This window comes from Monomorium pharaonis, chromosome 6 (genome assembly GCF_013373865.1).
Source record: "Monomorium pharaonis isolate MP-MQ-018 chromosome 6, ASM1337386v2, whole genome shotgun sequence".
Lineage (NCBI taxonomy): Eukaryota > Metazoa > Arthropoda > Insecta > Hymenoptera > Formicidae > Monomorium > Monomorium pharaonis.
In genome coordinates this window covers 18,321,791-18,346,814 of record NC_050472.1, presented here as the reverse complement: position 1 = coordinate 18,346,814, position 25,024 = coordinate 18,321,791, and the positions used below count along the sequence as shown (strand labels likewise).

At 36.2% G+C, this 25,024-nt stretch overlaps 1 protein-coding gene and 1 long non-coding RNA gene across 5 annotated transcripts in view; both read right to left on the bottom strand.

The window, feature by feature from the left end:
* The window catches only part of LOC105831572 (membralin), a 361,211-nt gene that overhangs the window by 300,786 nt on the left and 35,401 nt on the right, over positions 1-25,024 (bottom strand). For all 4 annotated transcript variants that reach the window (XM_036288173.1, XM_036288174.1, XM_036288172.1 and 1 more), the window contains one exon: positions 16,715-16,805. In XM_036288173.1, coding sequence (XP_036144066.1) covers positions 16,715-16,805 — 91 coding nt within the window. The remainder of the gene's footprint in view (positions 1-16,714; positions 16,806-25,024) is intronic.
* LOC118645995 lies at positions 4,250-6,674 on the bottom strand. Its single transcript, XR_004963628.1, has 2 exons — positions 5,721-6,674; positions 4,250-5,304 (listed from the first exon to the last, which is right to left on the bottom strand). It is a non-coding gene; the product is annotated as an uncharacterized LOC118645995 (long non-coding RNA).

The following is a 25,024-nucleotide window of genomic DNA, read 5'->3' as shown; positions in this document are numbered from 1 at the left end:
TTGATTGCCTGTAATTTTCCGGAATCGGGTGCTATCCCGTCCTCTGAAATAATATGGCCGAGGTAATTCACCTCTTTTCGAAGGAACTCGCACTTATCGGGTTGTAGCTTCAGATTAGCTTCCCGTAGGCGTAGTAGCACTTCTTCTAAACGCTTGTTATGTTCCTTTAGACTTGAGCCGTATATGACAATGTCATCTAAATACACGAGGCATCTAAGTCCTTGCATTCCAGTAAGCACAGAATTCATTAGCCTCTGGAATGTGGCTGGCGCATTTTTAAGTCCGAACGGCATCCGATTGTACTCGTAGTGGCCATACGGTGTCGAGAATGCGGTTTTCGGCTTATCATGCTCAGCCATGGGTATCTGGTGGTACCCCGACGCTAGATCTAGCGTCGTGAAATATTTGGCGTTTCCTAACTGGTCTAATATTTCATCAATATTCGGCAGTGGAAATGAGTCGCCAATAGTTAAATCATTCAACTTTCGAAAGTCAATTACTATTCGAAGTCGTGATTTTCCAGTCGAGTCAGCTTTCTTTGGCACAACTAACAGGGGTGCGTTCCACTGGCTCGTACTAGCGCGGATAATGCTATTTTTCAGCATTTCCTTTATTTGTGTACTCACTTCCTCCTTATGTTTGGCGGGGAGGCGATACGGTCGCACGTTCACAGGCGCGGCGTCGGCTCGCGTGCTGATCTCGTGTTTCACCGTCGAGGTACACGTCAGAGGTTCTCCGTTTAAATGAAATATATCCTGATATTCGTGGCATATCCGATTGAGTGCCTTTCGTTCCTCAGGATTGAGATGCTGTGTGCGTAATAGTAGTCATATGCGTTCTCCGCGGGGAAGCTTTGTCTCGCAGTCCTTTTCGGAGTTCACGACATAGACTTGTTGCATGACATCTTCTTCGATATCTTCCACGGTAACGATCGGTGTGGTGATTTCCACTGGTTTATCCGTGGTGTTAATTATGCTTATAGGACACATAAAATTTTTTGGCTCTACCATGCATCTGCCAATATAGATGCCGGGCGAAGTTTCCTTGGCTCGGATTACTCCGGTTTTATTTCGGTTCGTTACTGCACGAACGATGGTTTCGCTGCGCGGTTTTAAAATAATTTTATTATATGGTTTAAGTCGCAGGGTGACATCTTCTATAGTCACTGTCTTATTTTTATAGTCGCATGTTACATGCTGTTTGCGCAGGAAATCGAGACCGATTATCCCTTCGTATTCCATAGGGAAATCGTCTCTCACCACGTATATGGCGTGTTTAATTTCTCGCTCGCCTATCTTGATAGTGGCTTGCATCTTTCCTATAGTATGCACTCGGTGGCCAGTTATTCCTACCAATGATACTTCTTCGGAATAAATTCTTGTTTTTCCCTTTAGGTTTTTTACCTTTATTAACGATATCGTCGCGCCTGAATCGAACAACATGTCGATTTTACCAGCGCGTGTTTCTTTGATTGGGAGCGTAATTAGGTCGAGACCGTCGCATCGTGTGCCGTCTCGTCTTACGTGTGTCACTTGATACGCTCGAGCGCGCGTACTCGGTGTGCGGCTCGTCGCTCCTTCTTCCTCGCTACTGTGCTCGGAGTCAGAGTTTCTTTTCTGCGTTATCGCTTTCTTTCTCGCTCCCGTTATCTCGGTGCTTTGCATCTTCCTTTGCGCGTTCGGTACCTTGGCTTTAGGCCGTCCGTGTAGATTCCAACACTCGTTGCGAGTGTGTCCGCGTTTTTTGCAATAGTTGCAATGCTTGTCGATTGCATTTATACGTTTGTCTGGTTGCGGCAGGGCGTATCTATTACTGCTCCTGTTATTCCGGCAATCCTTACTGTAATGGCCATACTTGCCGCAATTTCGGCAACGGGCATCGGACTTGTCGTAATGCCTCGGCGAGTCGGGTGTCCGTCTCGTGTTACTCACGGCGGGACCCTTGATTCTTTCCTCTGCGCTTGCGGCTGCTATCGCGTCCTGTAGCGTAACGTATCCGCGCGATCGGACTACCGCCTTTGTATCTTCGCGTAGCCCTATTTGATAGTTTTCCAATGCTTGCTGCTGCAGCATTTCTAAAATGATGCGCTTATGTTCGGCCGTGTATTGGTGTCGGCCTTCGATCATCGACTCGTACAGGTCTATCGTGAGCTTATCTGTACGCAGTCCGTAGGCTCGAGCGCTTTCTCCTGGCTTTTGCTTCAGGGTATTGAAATCGAGCTGTAAATGTGTTGTGCTTCGTTTACTCGCGTAGCACGATTCTAATTCCGTTCTTAATTGCACGAAATCGCTTATCCGTCGTGTCTGAAAATCTAACATGGCGCGTCCCTTCAGTTTGGTACACAATATCGCGCCTAGTAGGGACACTTCATCCGACGGATCTATGTTCTCGATCGCGTAAGTCATGGCGCTCAAAAACTCCTGTAATTTACTCGCGTTGCCGTCGAACTCGGGTATCATTCCGCGAGCTTCTTTTAATGATAATATTCCGCGACCTCTCTGTCGGCGCACGTCGTCGTCCGGGTACTCGAACGCGGTTTCACGCCGGCTATATCGCGTTTGTCGAGGCGCGTGCGGACGTAGTGTTCGCGAATTTGTTTCTCGCACTTCGTTGACTTCGTAAGTCAGTCTCCGGACCTCGTGCATCATTGCACGTAAGGCTTCCCGTATTTCCTGCACATCGTCTCTTTGCGTGACATTGCGGGCAAGTCGTGGTGCATTAGCACTTAGTTCGTGGTGCAGATTCTGTAGTTCCTGTTCTGCACCGGCGATGTACTGTTGAGTCTCTGCTTGTTCGTCGTTAGGCATCGCGTCCGTTTGAAAAAAGTCAGTTGGGTCGAAAATGTCGGACTCGTATGACGTAAGTGAGAACTCGCCTCGTGACGAAACGCGACTAGGGGTGCGACTCTCGTACGGTCGTGTTCGTCGTTCTACACGGTGTTGCCGTGTTGCGTTGAATTCGCCTTGAAACAAACTCGCGTCGAGGTTCGCGAATGGGAATTCTCGTTCGCGGATGACGTTTTCCGGTAACTCGCTATTGTACGGATCTAGTTCTCTACGGACTCTATCGCGTGCTTCGATGACGGCTTGTTCGCAGTATTCGATAGCTCGAGTGGCTTGCTCGCTATGCAACCACGAGTCGTTTGCTATAGCAGCGTTGTTGTCTTTCGACATTCACGCCTATTCTACGCTTACGATAATCGTTATGTGATTACCGGGGGATCAGCACGTTTTTTCTATTAGTAGGGCTTATCGCTTTGCCCTTCGTATTTCGCTTTATACAATATTATTTCGACTTACAGTAACGCTGCGCTTCGCTTCATGTTGTCAGCTGTGTATTGCGGTAGGTCGGTACTCCGGTGTCGCTGATTACGCTGCGTCGAGTGTTGAGCCGTGGCTGAGTTCTGCTCGGCGGGCTCGTCCAGTCAGCTGGTCCTCGAGGTCGTTCAGCTGCTCTCGGCTCGTGACGTCGGTCCCTTGGCCTTGTAGGTAGTTCCTCTTTGGAGTTGTTTGCCTTCCTTCCTGGCAGTGATCCCACCGCTGCCACCAATTTTGTTGCGCCTTGTGGTTCAACAAAATATTTTTGCCGTACCTTGCGGTGCGACAAAAGATTTTTTGGGATTTGTTGCTGCCCAAGGAGTTAGAACTCGCGGAAAGTAGCGGTTTTGTAGGCAGGGTCCTCAAATCACTCACTCACTGATTTAATTTAAACTGATATAAGATTTATTTCTAATGTTGTACACTGGTTGCGGTCGGCGAAGGTGCCGCGTCGTGTTACACAGATTAGATACGGCGCGTGGCTCGAAGTTAACGCGTCGTCTCGTTGCTCGCTAGAGACTTGCTAGCGGCTAAGTCCCGACTCTTAATTCACTTGTGCGGGCCGTACGTATCGGCTTGATTACTTTTTACTGATCCCGCTGGCCGCTGTTCGGCAGCGGCTTAAATAGTGTCGCGGATTTAATTATTAGTGGGGGCATCGGGCCCTCCGTATGACCATATATGGTCATTCCCGCGCGCATCCGGCGCGCGGGAAATATTTGCGAGTTTAGCAACAATTGCCAAAATGCAGGTATGCATTTCCGGTGGCATGATTGTTGCTAAGCTGGCTTCGCTACTTCGTTAAGGTGGCTGGTGCGTTGCCCAGTGCGATGACCGGCCGGCAGCGCACGAGGCATGTGTCACCTGACACCTTATGATAGCGAGCCTTCCTCGGCGAGCTATCTTATTATTTTAATATTTTATTTCCTTTATTTTATAATATGTATTTATTGGTTGTGAGTGTTTCGCTCACAACAATTGACAATTTTATTTTCGGCTTCTTTTGTAGTGATTCTGTAACATTATAACTGTCACCTAACTTAGACTGTACTACATCTTTTAATTTATCTATTTCGTCTCCGGTCTCGCAGTCTAGAATTACTGTTCCTTCCCTTCCTTTTCGTAGCTTTGTTATCCCCATTGGCATATTCTTAATATCTATCTTTTCTTTTATTATTTTTTTAGTGGTCTCACTTTCTTGCTGAATCTTTAGTTTGATAATTATGATGTTTTCCTTCTTTTTCTTCGTAGCCTCCCTGTAACTGCCGCGCACATTTTCCGCTGATGCCTGCATTCCTCCTCGTATTACTTTTCATAAGTCTTCAATTTCTTGTTTAATAGCTTTAATTTCCTCTTGCACTGTCTCCTTAATCAGCATTTTTATTTCTCGTTTGCATGTCATTTCATCTTTCATCTCTCTCATAGTTCTTACTAGTCAATCAATTTTCATATCCATGCCCACCTATCACTCTGCTTCCGCCACTTCCTGTCGATCCTGTTGAACTCAGTCTTTCTCTTCCGCTTCCCGTCGGTATTGGTGTTTTTTCACATTCATATCTTTTTCACTGTCAACTGTAAACTTCTCAAATAGGCCAGAACATGACACATATTCTCGATTTCTATCGTACACCTTATGTTTACTTGCACATCCTGGATGAAAAAAAAGTTTAACACATGACTTACATGTCACAACCTAACTTTTTATTATCTTCTTACATGCGGCACATCTATATTCTGCATATTCATCGTCCATATTAGTAGGTATCGGCTGACGCCGATTCTATCGATACGGGCGCCCACTTACGCACGTAACTGTAATTAAAATACACGTCACTATCAATATCCACCTGTCGCAATATGTATGACCCGCATGAGAAATACACTGATTTTCCACATAGATCCACACTCTCTCGTTAGAGAACTTTGGTCCTATTTGATCCTTACGTGTATTCTCACAGCCACGACACCCTTTTATATGATTGTCGAGCTTTAACTAGAAACTAGGCGCTCATTGGCTATCGCAAGTCGCAACTGACTGCTTGCGACTTGCGATAGCCAATGAGCGCCTAGTTTCTAGTTAAAGCTCGACAATCATTGGCTGTCGCAAATCGCAACTGGCTGCTTGCGACTTCTGTAGACGAGACTTTACGCGACGTGCGACATGTGTGACGTGCAACGTTCGACTATGGGCGGCATGGGCGCGGCCATGTCTGTGACGTTGAAATATGGCCGTACCTGGTACCCTGCGCAGAATTATCCCAAATTCGTCTCGAGAACGAGCACACCTTACATTCTTCCACCATGTTACGGAGCACAGTCCACACACGTTGATGTTACGCGACGGCGTTGCAGTTACGATGTTCTGTCACGAGTCTGTACCTTAATATGCCATATTGTTTCGACAAATGCAATCTTAATCTTCACTTTCTTTATGTTTCGATGTTTCAATTTGTTTCTCTTAGAGGTTTTATTTATACATATATATAAATTCACTGTTCCTTCACACTTGATTTACATTCCATAATACAGTCCTGCGAAATTGCATTTTTCTCAGTTTCAAGAATAGGTGGAGGTGGTTCTTGTAGATTTTTTGCGCTAAAAACGAATCTGACTATGAAATAGCTCTAGCACGTCAGGTTTTTTTGAAATTTTAGCTTAAATGATCAAAAAAATGGCTATTTTAACCATTTTTATAAATTTTTTTTAGAGAACCAAATTTTTTTTCAGTTTTCCACAATTGCATTGCATAGTACTACTACTTAGCTATAAAATCCATTTTCCTTAATTATTCTACGATTTTTTAAAATAAAGATATGCAATTTTGAATTCAAGACTTTTAGTCGTAGAAAGTCACCCGTTTTACCGCGCCAAACTTACTTTTTGACAAGTTCTTTATTATTCTGCCTACACAGGAGTTCTTGAGGTCGCTATTAATTAATTACGAATCTAATATCAGAAATTGAACGCATTCGGCGCGGTAAAAGGGGTGACTTTCCATGACTAAAAGTCTTGAATTCAAAATTGTATATCTTCATTTTAAAAAATCGTAGAATAATTAAGAAAAATGGATTTTAAAGCTAAGTAGTAGTACTATGCGATGCAATTGTGGAAAATTAAAAAAAAAATTTGGTTCTCTAATAGAAATTCATAAAAATGGTTAAAATAGCCATTTTTTGACCATTTAAGCTAAAATTTCAAAAAAACCTGACGTGCTGGAGCAATTTCATAGTTCTTGAAACTGTACCTCGCAGGACTGTGTAATTAGTAAAGCTTCCTAACCAAGAAATAAATATTTTTTTAAATAATATTTTAAATTTTTTAGATGTAAAATAATTATTACGTAAATATTTAATAAATGTCACGTAACTATTATTTTAAACAATTTATTAAAATGTTAAGTTAATATTATAAAAACATCAACTAAATAAATAATATATTAATATTTGTCTTAAATCATCATTTTAAATAATTAATTATTGTAACATAAATATTAAATCAATATTAAATAAATATTTTTTTTAATATCATTTCAAACAATTTTTTAATGTAAAATTAATATTACATAAATATTAAATAAATATTACTTAAATAATTTCTTTAAATTATTATCTATCTATATATATAAGTCGCGATGTATGTCCGTAACTCCTCGGACTGCTTCGTCATTTGTGGTCCGATCTTAACGCCACTGGTGTCAAAATTTAGCAAATTTTCCGGAGACTGCTACCATGGGGTCGAATTTTTCAAAAAAAGGTTGTTTCAAAAATGATGGGCAAAAATATACGTTTTTTTGACTAAAGTCTGTATTCCAGTGAACTCCTCTGTCATTTGTGGTCCGATCCTCTTGCAACTGATCTCAAAATTTAGCATTTTTTCCGGGGATGGCTTCTATAGACTCCAATTTTTAAAAACAAAGTGTTTCAAAAATTATAGGCTTCAATATACGTATAAATGACTAAAGTCTGTTTGCCCGCGAACTACACCGTCATTTGAGGGCCGATCCTCTTGCAATTTGTCTAAAAATTTATCATTTGTACAGGGAATGGTTACTATGGGTTCGAACGTTTCAAATACAGAGTGTTTCAAAAATGATAGGCAAAAATATATACGTATGAATGACTCAAATCTGTATTCCCGTAAACTCCTCCGTCATTTGTGGTCCAATCCTCTTGCAACTGGTCTCAAAATTTAGCATTTTTTCCGAGAATAGCTACCATAGACTCAAATTTTTCAAAAACAGGGTGTTTCAAAAATGATAGGCCAAAATATATGTATAAATGACTGAAGTCTGTATGCCGCAAACTATTCCGTCATTTGTGGTCCGATCTTAATGCAAATGGTATCTATATTTAGCATTTTTTTCGAGGATGGCTACTATAGACTCAAATTTATTAAAAACTGGGTGTTTCAAAAATGATAGACCAAAATATACGTTATGAATGATTGAAATTTGTATGCCCGCGAATTAATCCGTCATTTTTCTAGAGAAGACTTCTATGGTCTCGAATTTTTCAAAAACAGGGTGTTTCAAAAATGATAGGTCAAAATATACGTATGAATGATTGACTGTATGCCTGTAAACTACTCCGTTATTTGTGGTCCGATTCTAATGCAAAAGATCTTATTTTATTCCAAATTTTACAAGGATTGCTGCTATGGATTTGGTTTTTCGAAATACAGGGTTTTTCAAAAAATTATATAATGATTAATAACGGATAAACATTTGTCTGTATAACCGCGAACAACATCGTCATTTGTAGCCCGAATCTTTTGCAAATGATCTCATTTTATTCAAAACTTAATGAGTAAGGCTACCATGGGATTGGATTTTCCCTATACAAGATGTTTTATTTAAGGACTTACATTTTTTAAAGTTACGCCAAACATTTATGAAACAACCTGTATATGGAAATAAATAAATAAATAATCAATGTAAAAAGGTGTTATTTACATATACAGGGTTTTACAAAAATTTATGTATATAAGTTCAGTTGTCTGTATTTCTGTATGTCCGCGATAATTTTCATTTAATTATTTAATTAAAATTAAGGGTTTGTTTTTTACATAAACAGAGTTTTTCCAAAATTTTCTTTATAAAAATTAGTAACGGATATGTTTATCTGTATGACCGCGAACTACACCATCATTTGTGGCCCGAACCACAAATAATCTCATTTAATTCCAAATTTTTTGAGGATGATAGCTATGGGTTTGGATTTTCCATATACAGGAAGGTGTTTCATCAATGAATGGCGTAACTTTAAGAAATGTAGGTCCTTAAATGAAACAACCTGTATATGGATAAATTGATTCAAATTTTTATTATAGAGGAAGTTTTATAACACGATCTTCATTATGAAAAGTTTTGTAAAAACATGTATTGGATAAGATCACGCTTGAGTACGGCATGATGTACTGATGTAAATAGCACCACTAATGATTTTGTATTATACGATAAGTACGCATGTTTGTTAGTTTGTATTTCCGCGAACTACTCACACGGGCGTGTATTTTTGATCAAAAATAAAAATTTGAATACCAAAAGCAAATGGATGGACATAGAAATGATTAGGTTTACATTTCAATGTTATATAAGTACCGCGGACAAACAGACGCGGCACTTATATATGTGTGTGCATGAAGTAAGAGCTTTAGAGCCCGCGCGAAGCGCGGGCGAAAAAGCTAGTTTTTAATTAAAAATTAATAATTTATAAATATTAAATAAAACGTTAAATAAACATTTTATAAATATTTTTTTCTAATTTATTATTTAAAATAAGTAATTAATATAAAACAAATGTTTATAAAATATTAAATAAATATTATTTGTACAATAAACGCTGATAACGTAAAATTAATTAAAAATAAATATTTTAAAAACGTTTAAAAAATATTGTGTGCTTATTGGGCTGCTGTTAAAGAAGAGATTTTTTTTAAATGTGCGTATGTTAAAATTTATGTTTGTAAAAAAGTGTGCTGTGTTATGCGCGCGCGCGCGCGCGCGCGCGCGCGCGCGCGCGTGTGTGTGTGTGTGTGTGTGTGTGTGTGTGTGTGTGTGTGTGTGTGTGTGTGTGTGTCATGTAAAAGAGGAAACAAAAGAGAAAAAGGAAGAGAGAGAAAGAGCGAGCAAATTAAAAAAACTTAAGAAAAATTTTTTTAAAGTAAAATGTAGTAAGATATTTACATGTAAAATTGGTATTGTCAAATTGTTTACAAATTTCTTAAATTTATATCTGACAGAGTATGAATATTATAAAATATAATATTTATCTTTTTGCTAGAAAAAACGAAGAATATTATAAAGAAAAATTTGACTAGATACAACAAAAGGAAGAAAAAGAGAGAAAAAAACATTAAAAGAAAATTGATTTAAAAAATCGAATGAGGAAAAAGCCTCCTTCTGATCAAGAAAAATCATGATGCGTGTGTGTTCTCTTTTTTTTCTTTGTGTGTTTTTTCGTAGTATTTTACATTGAAGGTGTAATTCTAATTTATGAAAAAGAGAAAAAAAAAGGAAAGGAAGAAGAGAAAAGGATATAATTAATTAACTAATATTATTATTAATATTTAAAACTAAAGAAGACCTAAAAAATAGTCAATGTAAAAGAAAGAAAAGGAGAGGATAAACAACACTTTGTTTAAAGTTAAAAAATAAATAAAGCAAAAATAAAAGGTTGAGCAAGGAGAAAGAGAGAGAGAAAAGAGGAGAGGGAACCAAAAGAAAAAGAATTGCCCAGTAATTAGTAAGACATTATTAACATAACATTATTACAATAATGTGATTTTTATAATATTTTACATTTCTAAGAATGTATTTCTTAATTTTTTATATAATGTTATTATGAAAAACATTTAAAAAAAGAAATAAAGGAATAAAATCGATAGTTGCATCTATCAAAATGTTGTCGGTATTCTGCAACTCTGATAGTCTTACTGCAATAACTTTGTAAGATACTGTCATCATCAAGTTAACAAAAGTTAATTTGTATAGATCATGGTTATCTATGTAATTATTATTGCAATTTATTTTCAAAAAGTAAAAAGCTAAGTAGCGCGCGCCTATAATGTTCTAGTTTTATATAAATATTTTATGTAAATATTTATTTACATAAAATAAATAAATATTTTATGTAAATATTTATTTACATAAAATAAATAAATATTTTATGTAAATATTTATTTATTATAATTAACACAATTAATTATAATAAATATTATAATTAATAACAATTAATTATATTTATTATAATTAATTGTGTTAATTATAATAAATGTTCGAATTCTTTGTTTTGTAAAAATGGTTCTATTCATCAAACTTTTAATAACTATCAAACTTTTTCAAATATTCCTGAAAATATTTATCGTAATTATTATTATATATATATATATATATATATATATATATATATATAATTAATAAAAATCTTTAACTTTTCAAACAATTTTAAAACATTTCCGAACAAGTTTATATAAACTTTTTATTTACTCGACCTGATTAACACGTGATCTAAGTTTGGTCTTGATTTTCCCAAACAACTTACATAATTCACAGTCACTTATAATAGAAAAAATATAAATTGAAAAGAGATAAATTGAGCTAGTAAAAAAGAATATAATAAACATTTAAAAAATTTAATTTAAAATTATGAATTCTTTACCATAGATTGGGCAATTTTCTATCTCTTCATAAACATAAATATCATGTAAATGTATATAAATATCACATACTAATAAGTTAATTATTCAACCAATGTTTCAAAAGATAATGTTTTATAACATAAAGATAAGATTGCTTATCTGATTCACAACGAATTTTGCTACTAAATATAATTTCTCTGTAAATAGTTCATATAAATTGCGCGTCGACATCTTTGTTAGTCTTAAAATACAGTTACTAGCGAGATATCAATGTTCAAAAGTACTTGTAAGATTCCTCGTTTTTCGAAAAACTATAAATAATTTATTGTAAAAAAAAAATTTTTTGAAAAAATAAATAGCATAGTTAAATAGAGATATTTATACTGTAAAACTTTTGTATGAAACTTTTTTTTTGTTTAGTTTGCGAGATATATCGAGAAAATGCAAAAATGTCTCAACTTTAAAGGATGGTTTCACCCCTTCAAGCCGTTTTTGAACTAAAATAAAAATTTCTAAATTAATGTATTTAGCCCTTCTACATTTATGCCAAGTTTTATTAAAATCAGAAAATTTTCCATTTGGACTTATAAATGGTTTGAAGGAGTGAAACCACCTTTCCAAGGTCGAGATATTTTTACCTTTCCTCGATATTTCTACCATATCTCGTAAACTAAATAGAATATAAAAGAATGTTTTATACAAAAGTTTTACAGCATAAATACCTCTATTTAACTACGCTGTTTTTTTTCAAAAAAAATTTTTTTTTTATTAAAATAAATTTTCAATAAAATTGACTTTTATGTATATAGCATTATAAAGTAATTATACTATCTTATACTATGTTTCATTTATGTTATCTATATGTATATTATACATGTTATATATTATCTATGTTATAATAGTATACATTTATATTATCTGCATCCCTGTATGTATGTTATTAATTTTTATCTAACAGTTGCGCAATATTAGAGTAGTCACGTTGCTTTCACACAGTGTTCATTCTGTCTACGTCACATATTTCACATTCAAGTTTTAGTTTTCGTCATGTCGCGGTATGTATCATATATGAAATGGAAATCACGTATTAATAAAAGTTTGGTATTTTTATTAATGATGTTACGCATCATTTTCACATCAGTATCAAGTCTAACGTGTGCTTGATCAGTACATCAGTATCACATCTAACGTATGCTTGATTTTTCTGTTAGATTGTTTTTTATTAAGCAAAGCATCATGTTACACATAAAACATAAATGTTGCGAATGTTCTTAATATGTTAATTATTTTATTTCAAATTACACATATTCCACCAACGCCTATAAATAAAAGAGAAATACAATTACGTGATGTGATAAAGGATATTATAACAAATGCAATGAATGACTTATCATTTAATGTGCACACTGATATTGCTTTAGAATTTCAAAATTATTGGGAATTGGATTTACCTGACATAGAATATGTAACAGATGAAGTGGAAGAATTTTTAGAAAATGATAATAATGATTATGAACCTGATAATGAAAATAATTGTGAACAAAGACGAAATTTTAAATAGTAGCTATAAAAAAAAGCCGTCAAATATTGGAAAAGTGGGAAAAAGGCCGATACTCTATTTCAGGAGTGCAACGTCGCTTCAGAAAGGTGAAGTCCCTATCACAATTATCATTTTTTTAATTCTTCCTCATCATCTGTTACATATTCTATGTCAGGTAAATCCACTTCTCAATAATTTTGAAATTCTAAAGCAGTATCAGTGTGTACATCAAATGATAAGTCATTCACTATATGTGTTATAATATCCTTTATCACATCACGTAATTGTATTTCTCTTTCATTTATAGGCGTTGGTAGAATATGTATAATTTGAAATAAAATAATTAACATATTAAGAACATTCGCAACATTTATGTGTAACATGATGCTTTGCTTAATTAAAAACAATCAAACAGAAAAATCAAGCACACGTCAGATGTGATACTGATGTTTTGATCAAGCACACGTTAGACTTGACACTGATGTGAAAATGATGCGTAACATCATTAATAAAGTTACCAAACTTTTATTAATACGTTGTTGTAAGCCGATTACAACCGTATGTATCAAAATTGCGAAACGCATCTTTCGAAAGACGTTGCAAGAAGCACCTCTTTCGAAAGACGCACAAGAATCCGCCGCGCTCACAGAAATCCCAAGTAACTTCCGTGAGATTACAACAGCGCGCTCGGAAGCAGTTCGTATCGCCCTAGAAATAGGCCCTACGCTGCAAAGTCAAAACCGCGAAGCTACCGCGTTCCGATGTCGAAACGCTTAGGGCGGGTTTATCAATGCTCAGCTAAGTTAAATTTGACTAATAGTTAAATACTAACTGTAAGCTATGTGTTTATCAAAGCGGAATAACTAACAGTTACGCATAAACTGTTGGTTAAAGTGTTTGTTACAAACACTTTAACCAACAGTTTATGCGTAACTGTTAGTTATTCCGCTTTGATAAACACATAGCTTACAGTTAGTATTTAACTATTAGTCAAATTTAACTTAGCTGAGCATTGATAAACCCGCCCTTAGTCTCGCGGAAGCTACCAACGCCCGGTCACTGGCCCCCGAAATTGCGCCAGAAACTATCATATATAAGCGCGACCGAGCGGAGAGAAACGTAACAACGTCCGAGCCGCGTCGCGTACTATACACCTTATCGCGAGTGATACCTGACACCATCACAGCTGACTGTAAGCGCAAGAGAAAGAAATAAAGACAACGAACAAGCAAGTAAGAAGCGTCTTCTTTTCTCTCATACACCGAGCCGAACCTTCACCCTTTGGGTCCTAACCCTTCAAGCAGAACGAATCCCAACTACTAACGGGAAAGAATTCCCAAAACGAGCAAACGCTCACAACAACGTGATTTCCATTTCATATATAGTACATACTGTGACATGACGAATATAAAACTTAAATGTAAAATATGTGACGTAGACAGAATGAACACTGTGTTAAAGCAATGTGACTACTCTATTGCGCAACTGTTAAATAAAAACTAATAACTGTTTTCAAAAAAAAAATTTTTTTTTTAATTTTTTTGAAAAAATAAATAGCATAGTTAAATAGAGGTATTTATACTGTAAAACTTTTGTATAAAACATTTTTTTTTATTTTGTTTAGTTCGCGAGATATATCGAGAAAACGCAAAAATGTCTCAATTTTGAAGGGTGGTTTCACCCCTTCAAACCATTTATAAGCACTAACTAAAAATTTCTAAATTCATGTATTTACCCCCACTACATTTATGCCAAGTTTCATTCAAATCAGAATTTTCGGGTTCGCGAGGTTCCCTTGTTAGCCTAAATCTTCCAGTCCGTGCGAACATCTTCCCAATTCGACTACTCAGATATATAGGTTGTGACGTGACAGCCGCAGGCTGCTGTTCGTCACAAGGGCCTAAGGGCCCTTACGCGTTAACATCACGCGAGCCCTGCGTCCTCCCGCTTGGGAACGGACGCGAAAGTGTGATAAGTCGTGTTTTCTGTGTGTCGTCTCGTGTATTGTCCCTTCGCTAATTGTTAAGATTCTTACAAGCGCTGCATCGCGAGTGCGGCGGGAATCGGTGGCCACAGCGATCTATTTTGTAATTTTTGGACGTCTCGTCTCGACGGAGAACCTTCACGGAAGTCGCACAGCGGACATCGAGGAAGTAAACATCGAGATCCTTTTCGAGCGGGGGTCCGCAGGTAATACCGCCCTTATCTTGCCTACAATTTGTATCGTACGAGAATTCTGATACTGCTGCCGAATCACGCTTTCAGAATCCAGCAAAGGCACGCGAGGCCGGTGTCTCGACGGGGCGACTTCAAATCCGATCGCGCACAAGTTTCGGCGTAGATCGCGACAGCTTGCAATTAGTAAACGCCCTCGTCGAGGAAAAGATAACGTCTCGGTGGCGGAGGATGCGCCCGGCAAGGAGAAAGGAATCTGCCGCAGAGGAAAGCGCCAAAAATTCCCGTGCACGGGGCCCAACAATATCGACCACCGCGCTTGGATCGATCAGCAAGCGACGGCGTGCACGTTGCGCGTCGCGCGCAAGTCGATTTTGGAAAATCGCGGTCAATAAGGGCCCGGCTTATCAGAGGCAAGATGGAGCGCGTCGCCGAGCGAACCCCACAGGATCCAGAATCCCTCACTCGAGCTGCGGACATTGTAGCGTACCGTGTGTGATCCGAATCCCGAGCTGCGATTTTTGTGTAAGAGGACGCAGGAGCCGGAGATCATCCCAACGATGCAGACGAAACAGAGGCAACTTGGTGAGACAAGCGTCACGATAACGTTGTAAAGCCACCGATTTCGCGGTTGAGCGAGTCGCGGGAAAATCGCGAATTTATTGCCGTATTTTCCGACGTTCAAGTACAGTTACGAGCTTTCGAAATGATTAGAATATCGTTACCTCGCCCAATCGCGCCCGCCCGCGTGAATTCGCTCCGTGCTGTTCGTTCTGTATTACAATTACGTTGCGTATGCGTTCCGATCCGCAGCCGAGTCACCTGTATTTTCGTAGCGTGATCGTATCGTGAGTTACTGTCGTTAATTCTATTGTAGATCGTCGCGCATTTATAATTTCGTAAACTCTAATTTACTTTGTCACACTTGTATCGCGAATCACTTTGTAATTGCGCTCTCGTCAGATTTAATGTAATTGTCTTGTACCGCCTCGTTGGCGAGCTAATAATAATTGCCGCGCACATTGCTCACGGGATCTTATAACGCGTGGAAGAGCAGTCGCGTGCCGCGCGGGCTCCGAGTACTGTTCGTCCCAATCGCCCTTGGCGAAACCGTTATTCTATCGGAAGTTTGGCGTCCGCCAACGACGCAGAATAAAGCATAGACAAGTCGAAGAATTCCCGCGTACGTAAAACAACCCATCCGTTCATTGTCCCGACTTGCGGAATTTAATTTCAAGCGGTCATAAGCTTGTAACGCGCGCGAATCACCAGTGCCGCTCAACAGAGTCGTATAATTCTGTATCGTTCACTGTTAAATATATCTGTTAATTTCATTGTTAAATTTACGTTGTCTTGATAGTCCTCTCGCCTTCCCGATTCCATCCGCCCGCGCCGACCTCTCTCTCTGCCATTTTAGGGCTGAATAGCTGGCTATCGGAGCCGCCGAGGCCCCGGTCATCTAAAGAGCGCCCGTCTTTTCCACGATTATATCGGCGTAACGTTGATTCACCGTTTAGTATAGAAAGAGTGGTACGCTCAACGTACCTGACGCCCAAGTTCGAGTTTAGCGAAAATATCGGAGTTCGGTCGCCCCGACGCCCGGGCGACGCAGAGCCGTGACCAGAGGCGGACGCGAAGTTGGCCGTCACTCGCGAGCGCGGTTACAAGGTAATTCGACTGAATAGGCAATCTTACCTTTATCTTAGGTTTGAACCATTTATTGGTCAAATAATTGATTATTATTGTACATACATGTTGCTAAAAAAAGGCATTCTTTAAAATATACTGATTATTGTAAAAAATAATATTCTAATCTTAAACCACATCGATATCTAGCTAATAACTGTATTTCAAGACTGACAAAAATATCGGCGTACTTATATAAGCTAAAAGTATTAAATTTACAGAAAAATTATATTCAACGCCAAGATCCGCTGCAGCCTGAATAGGCAATCTTATCTTTATCTTATAAATATCAAATTCTATGATCATATACATGTATAATCGATCGATAAATTAATCGTAAAATTCACAAGATACTTACAAATACGAGCATAACAAAGAATGCAGCTAAATATGATGTTCGTGCCATCCACATGCTCACAAATCGATAATGCTCTCCCGTTACCACATTCCTATAAAAGTAATCAAAGTTTATACTATATTTTACTTCAATAATTTCTAACGCTTCTTTTAATTCATTTTTATCATTGTTAATAATCATTCATATCGTTAATTATATCGTTATTATATTAAAAATGTTACATTTATGTTATAATTATATCTAGTTTTAAATAATATAATAAAAAAATTATAAAAAGTTTACAGACTGTTCAATTAACCCTCGCTTGATGGAGTGGAATCCTTAAAACCCCAATAATAAACACCTATAAATTTGACATTTTTTATGCAATTAGAAATTGCATAAAATTTACATACAAAAGTTTTAAGAATCGCTGATTTCAAATCTAATGTCAAAAATGCAAAATTCAAAATAGTGGACCTAAAATATCCATACATAAACGTAGAATCAAAATGTACAAATTTTACACAAAAACATTTTTCTAGGGAATTTTAGGGTTGCTAATTACGAATTTGATGTCAAAAATGCAAAATTCAAAATAACAGACCTAAAGTATCAAGAGACACGGTAGTGGCTCGCGCCAAGTGAAAGCGCAACGCGAAATCGACCGTATTCTTTACACGAGTACGCGACTTGCGAGCATCCGAGATCATCACATTTCAGAAACGGCTAAACTAACCGAGTTCTAAGTAGGCTCAATCAAAAGCTTGGAGTCGGTTTGTATAAGAAAACTGCTTTTATTTTACCTCTACGTACCTTATGAGAGGAGATAACATGACGCAAAGTCCAAATGTCAAAATTTTCATGTAAGAGACATCGTCGTCGTCGTTAACCTTGTAGGTATATAAGAGGCGAGAGAGGCAAGACGAGAAAATGTACCATTCGTTGTAACATGTACATCTCGAGAACGATTGGAGATACGAACTTGGGATAAGCATTAGTATTATCACATGTCTTCTAATTAATTAAAATTTTATTAGTTAAATTTAAATTTTAAAACAAGCAAATCTCGAGAATGATTGGAGATGAGAACTTGGGACAAGCACTAACATCATCGGAACACTTTAGAGAGTCAATGCTTATGTAAAATTAATTAATTAATTAAATTTTGTAACATGTACAGGGTGCGGCGCCAAAATCCGGACAAATTAAAGATTTTTTTCAAACATAATTTTTATTGCAAAAACGGAAAAGTTTACAATTTTTTTTTTTACTATATTGTTTGTAAGGTCATAAAGACAGAGAATACATTTACTCGATATATCCTTCCGCTGCTTGAATGACCGCCTCCATTCTCGGTCTGAAGCGTTCGCAGGCCGGTTTTAATGTGTCACGTTCCATATTGGCGAATGCCGCTTCAATAGCGGCTCTCAATAATGCGACGTTTGAATGTCTGATCTTGTTGGTGACCCTTCAACCACGCTCCATACATAGAAGTCCAAAGGATTTAAATCTGGGCTGTTGGGAGACCAGAATGCTTTGGACCAAAACATGTCGACGTTGTCCGACAACCAATTTTGAAACAAATGACTTGTGTGGGCAGGCGCACTGTCCTGCTGGAAAACATCCGGCTTTCCAAACAACACAGTTTCCATCCCCGGCTTCACTACATTTGTAGAACACGCAAATAAACTTTTTTTGTGACATTTTCTCCTTTGTTAATGAAATGCATGACATCACCCTCACTAGACACAATACTTAGCACGTGAACATTCGCCGAAAATTTTGTTCTATAAACAATGGAAATATCTTCAGGGTCATGAGCGAGCCACCGATCATTCCTTCGATTGATTTTCGCATCAACAGTAAAAATTTTTTCGTCGGAAAAAAACCTGAGGCGTCCGGCAGCATTGTTTCTTAAGGAACACAAAAGCAGGTTGCAACGGCGTTCAACTTGCTTTATCCTGGTAGCTTCGGAAAGCATCTGTCTCACTTTAATTGTAGCGAAGATCCTCCTCGACAATTCGACGCATAGTTTTTTCACTCGCACCGACAACCGATGACAATTTTCAGATCGACTGCCCTGAATCCTCAAAAATCAGTTCCTGAGCTTGTTGATGTCGGGCGTTCTGACAAAGCGCTCCTTCGAGTGAGTTTTCCTCGTCGGTGTTGCAAAACCTTCGTTGGACTTCTTCGACTCATTATACTTCGCGATGACATCATACACAGTCTCGGGTAGCCGAAGAACCGAATGATTTCTGTCGCTGAGCGCCCAGCGCGAACACTTTCGATAATCGCGGCTTTTTGGTTATACTCCACACTTGGTTTCAACATTGCGACTGTTTCGAGATTATGACTGTTTAATACATGCGTCAAGTTATTTGAATGTCAATCGTGACCACTACTAGTACAGAACGGCGGAAAATTTAAATTGAATTTTGTCCAAATTTTGGTCCCGCACCCTGTATATCTCGAGAACTGTTGGAGATACAAACTTAGGATAAGCACTAGTATTATCAGATGTCTTCGGATTAATTAATTAAAATTTAATTAATTAATTAAATTTTAAAACATGCAAATCTCAAAAACGGTTGGAGATGCGTACTTGAGATAAACACTATACCTTTGAAAGACTTCAAAGAGTCAATACGTATCTAAAATTAATTATCTAATTAATTAACTAATTAATCTTATAATATACAAATTTCGAGAACGGTTGGAAATGCAAACAATAAAAATGTATATTTTTTAATCCGAATACTACATTGTTTGTATAGGTTTTCAACGCTGTACATTGCTATAAATAAAACTTAATTTAGAAGAACATGCAAAGAAAAATGTGTATTAAATATTGTAATGTTTAAACATGTTGTAGTAAGTTAATCACAGTTTTGTGAATTTAAGATGCCTAATACCACAAAATATGTGATATTCGCACAGAATTACCTTTCTTTAAAAAAAGGTAAGAAAAGAGCGCCAAGTGTAGTGCGTGTGTGTGTGCATGTGTGCTTTTAAGAAAAATGCTATTATTTCACATAATAACATTATACAACATAATTTTAATTTGGCACTACATTTGTATAAAATTTAAATAAAATTGTTTTCCCCAAAAAGAACAAAAAATATATTTTTTCTACAAAAATAATGATATAATGAAAATGCGCCAACTATGAAATTGGATGTTCATACGAACTAGAACGTCTATTTTTATAAATACTTATATGTACAAATATTACAAATAAATATTTTACTACAAAAACTTGGCGCCGCTAAACCGAATAATTAGCTTTAATACAAAATGGCTTTCTTACAATTTAACTTACATATTAAAATAATAATAAGTTAAAATTACAATTTTTTGCAATCAAAATCGTAATGGCGTTATATACGTATAACATTATACACATACATAAAAGAAACAGAGAGAAAGAGAGAGAGAGAAAGAGAGAACGTTTGCTCGCATAAAAGATTGAGATATTAAAAATCACTTTCTTATAAACAAAGTTATATACTAAACGCACGCACGCACGCACGCACGCACACTCGTACGGCACCCAATTTTCTTCTGAATCATTCCCATGATTTTCAGGCGTTTTGAAATGGCTTGATGAGTCACTCCCAATGATCCTGCCAATTCTTCTTGCGGTTGACACGAGTCTTGATCAAGTAATGCCCCCAATTCTGCATCTTCGAAAACCTTCTCTCTTCCACCACCATGCCGTCTTCGACGTCACAATCACCGTTCTTGAAGCGTTGAAACCACTCTCGGCGCATTCTTTCACTAATAGCAGCCTCACCATATTTAAAAACATTCGATGAGCCCTCAGATTTCTTCATATTGAAGCAAAAAATTCAAACCTCCCGCAAATGACAAGAATTTGGCTCGTAAGCTGACATTTTCAATCGAGAATAACTTTATGATACAGACACAAATCGACTAATATTTCGATGACATTATGTTTACAAATGCCTAAGCTTATTGTATGATGTCTACGATCTATTTATTTCGACCACCACTTACCGCTACAGCTATCTATTGGAAAACGGCGGAAGCAAAGTTGTACACTTAATAGTAAATTATTCGGTTCAGCGGCGCCAAGTTCTTGTAGTAAAATATTTATTTGTAATATTTGTACAAATAAGTATTTGTAAAAGTAGACGTTTTAGTTCGTATAAACATCCAATTTCATAGTTGGCGCATTTTCTTCATACCATTACTTTTGTAGAGAAAATATAAAACATAATATATTTTTCGTTCCTTTTTGGGAAAACATAATTTTATTTTAATTTCATACATTTGTAGTGCCAAATTAAATTATTTTGTATAATGTTATTACGTGAAATAATAGCATTTTCCTCAAAAGCACACATGCACGCATTCATATAAACATAGAATTACAAAATGTAAAACTTTTACACAAAAACATTTTTCTAAGTTTATATATGAATATTTTAAGTCCGCCATTTTGAATCCGCCATTTTAAATTTTGCGTTTTTTAACATCAAATTTGAAATCAGCAATCCTTAATACCCTTGTATGCAATTAATTGCATAAAAACTATCCAATTTATAGGTATTTATTGTTGGGGTCCAAAGATATATATATATATATATATCTTTGCTTAAATTAAAAATTGAATTAAAGTTATTTTAATAAGAACTAAAAATGTGTTTTAATAAAAATGTATTAAAAAATAACAAAAATTTTAATTCTTTAAATGAATACTTTACTAAATATTCAAGAAAATTTATCGCAATACAAAAACTAGTTGTTTTATATATAAACAAAACTTATTTTTTAAAAATTAAGCTAAAATAATAAAATTTTTCAAAAATTATTCTTAAATACTTAAAGTATTTATACAAAAATTAATATTTTTATATTTTTTATGTAAATACATATATTATAATAAAAATAATATAATAAACTATAAAAATGTGTTTATTAAAATCCCTTTCTAAAAAAGCCGTGTCACCTGTGTGAATTTCGTTCATATCGATGCCTTGAGGCCTCTTTTTCGTGTCTCTGATTGGTTCTCTCGCTTGCCTCGCTTCGCGTTGCGAGAGTAGCTGTCAGTACGATTGAATTTTGACAGCTTTGTAGTGTTAATTTTGACAGTCGCGTGACAGTTTATTATAAAAGAGAAGAAGATTCTTTTTGGATTTGCATTTATTTAATATTAATTTAATTTAATTAATGTTTCCTTAACATTACTATTAATAAAAATAATTAATAAAAATAATTTTTTAATTTAATTACGACAAATATATATATGGGCTACAATTTAAACTTACCGACAACTTCTAAAATTATAAGTTAAGAATTGTTATTAAATTGTGTTGGATAATTTAAAAGTAGAAGCGCTGAATTTTTTAAAGTAATTTTAAGATTAATTTAACGATATTAGAGGTAATCACACTATTAAACTTTAAAGGATTAAATTTGTGGAAATTTTAAATGTAGAGTCGCTGAATTGTTTTAAGTAATATTGAGATTAAGTTAAGGTTGTTTTTTAAGATGTAAACACACAGATGTACATACATTAAATTACATACATGTACGAAACATACATGTATGTACATACATTAATTTATTACCTAATTTTCTTCAAATTTTCTACTTTATTTGTTTTTTTTTTATACGTGATTTTCCTTTTTACGTTTCTCCAATCAAAACAAGATCTTCCTCGAATATCATTTCTCCTTTACCAAAAAGAATCTTCCTCACATCTAAAAAGACTGGAGTTGTGGCCAATCATTATTACATGCATAAATATGCAAATATGTATATACGCATTTATCTACGTATGTACGCGTCTGTATGCACGCGTAGGTTTCTCAACATCTTTTGCTACTGATGTAATCAATATTGCCCGATTCTCACTGCGAGAAGGTAAAATCTTATCGAGAATCTTTTTTTTTTTTAATATTTTTTTGTCATTTTTGAAATTTTTAATTATTTTTAAATTTAATTATTATTAAATTTTGTAATTTATATTTTTTATACATATTAATGAGTTGTAAATCGCCTAACGGTCTACATCGGATCTTAGTAATGGATATAATTCTTTTATATTAAATTTAATTTTCTTAGCTTTATTTTGCGCCGACAGGATTTATCAGACTTAAGACACAGTAACTAAGCTAAATTTCGATGCTCAATCGCATCTTACAATCCCCTCTTTTCTACCTTCTCCCAAAAAATGTAAATTAATTTATTGCGAAAAATAATATCTCGGCCGAGGTTTGAACCGGTTTATGCAATTGAGCATCGAAATTTAGCTTAGTTACTGTGTTTTAAGTCTAACGATTCCTGTCGGGGCGCAGTTTAAAATAAAGCTAAGAAAATTAAATTTAATATAAAAGAATTATATCTATCACTAAGATTCGATGTAGACCGTTAGGCGATTTACAACTCATTGATATGTTTAATATATCACGGTCAGAAATAATGTATTAATATTGTTATATTTTTTATTTTATTTTTATTATATCTTTTATATAATATATAATTTATTTTTTTCCATTGTTGCGCCTTGCGGTGCAACAAAGGATTTTTGCCGTACCTTGCGGTGCGACAAAAGATCTTTCGGGATTCGTTACTGCCCAAGGAGTAGGAACTCGCAAAAAGAGGTGGCTGTTGTTGGCAGGGTCCTCAAATCACTCACTCACTGATTCTAAGTTGATTTGATATAACAGATTTATTTCACTGTGGTTGTACATTGGTTGCAGTCGGCGAAGGTGCCGCGTCGTATTACACTTGATTAGATACGGCGCGTGACTCGGAGTTAACGCGTCGTATCTTTGCTCGCTTGAGATTTGCTTGCGGCTAAGTCCCGAACTCGTACTTCACTCGTGCGGGCCGTACGTATCGGCTTGATTTCTAATCACTAATCCCGCTGGCCGTTGTTCGGCAGCGGCTTAAATAGTGTCGCGGATTTAATTATTAGTGGGGGCATCGAGCTCTCCGCATGACCATATATGGTCATTCCCGCGCGCATCCAGCGCGCGGGAAATATTGCGAGTTTAGCAACAATTGCCAAAATGCAGGTATGCATTTCCGGTGGCATGATTGTTGCTAAGCTGGCTTCGCTAATTCTTTAAGGTGGCTGGTGCGTTGCCCAGTGCGATGACCGGCCGGCAGCGCACGAGGCATATGTCACCTGACACCTTATAATAGCGAGCCTTCCTCGGTGAGCTAAATGATAATTTAAATACTTTATTTGTAATATAATTTTATTGGTTGTGTTCCGCTCACAACATCCCTCCCCCGTAAAAAAAAACAAAAACGGAGGTACGAAGTTTTTGTATACTTAATAAAAAAGGCGTGCTATTGCTACGCTTTAAAATAGATCTGGGAATTGTATATTCCGCATCTATCTATTCCGCGTCTAGTGTGACTCGCTTCTCATGGCTGTTTCTCTTTTTCTTTTTTATTACAACAACAGTTATTATTATTGCTAGTATTATTACAATTACTGTTCCGCCGGTAGCCGTTGGATAGATAAAATGTAACTGAAAAATTGTATTTGGTTGTTCATTCAATTTTTTGTCCATTTCTATAATTTGTTTGTTTAAGTCCTCTAACTTTGAGGAATGTAGGACAATGTTTTGTAATTTTACCGGTTGCACTGCATTTATGCTTAGCTTTGTTTCGTTCTTTAGTATAGAAATATTATACTGTGATAAAAATGTTTCTATTTCTGTACTGTGTGATAACTTAGGAGACTTTATTATCGTGTCTTCCGTCATTAATTTGCAGTTATTCTTCAATGTTATTTTACCCGTTTTTCAATCACTTCCTTTATCTGTCCGTGGTCTTTACAGTAAAATGTTACAGTTTGTTTTTCCTGTACGGAATATAGCCATGAGTGCGAGTCGCCTAAGGCTATCCAAAAACTATGGTTAGACGCTATGTTTTTAATGTTACAATTTTCGTGATACCTATCGGTTTCTAAAAACATTTTGACTTCACACACGGAGTGTGAATTAATCCTGTTCGCAGGATAATTTCGCTCGCATAGGTAATCTTTATTTATCTTCATACAATTTTGTAAATCGATGCGCGGCAAGGTTATATACGTGTGCTGATCCCCGTCTATAGCTATGGTCGGATACCTGATGTCTATTACAGAAAATGTGTTATTATGTTCTCGCACAGGTAGTGCTATCACATTTAATATTTCGTATTTTGACGTCAATATTAATGGAAAACGCAAAATCGTGTATATATTTACGCTGTCGCTTACAAGTGCGAATTGTTCAATAGTTGACCATTCTTCCTGGTTCGCTCTAAATGGAAAATAGAGTCCTTCCGGGAGTTGAGAGTTC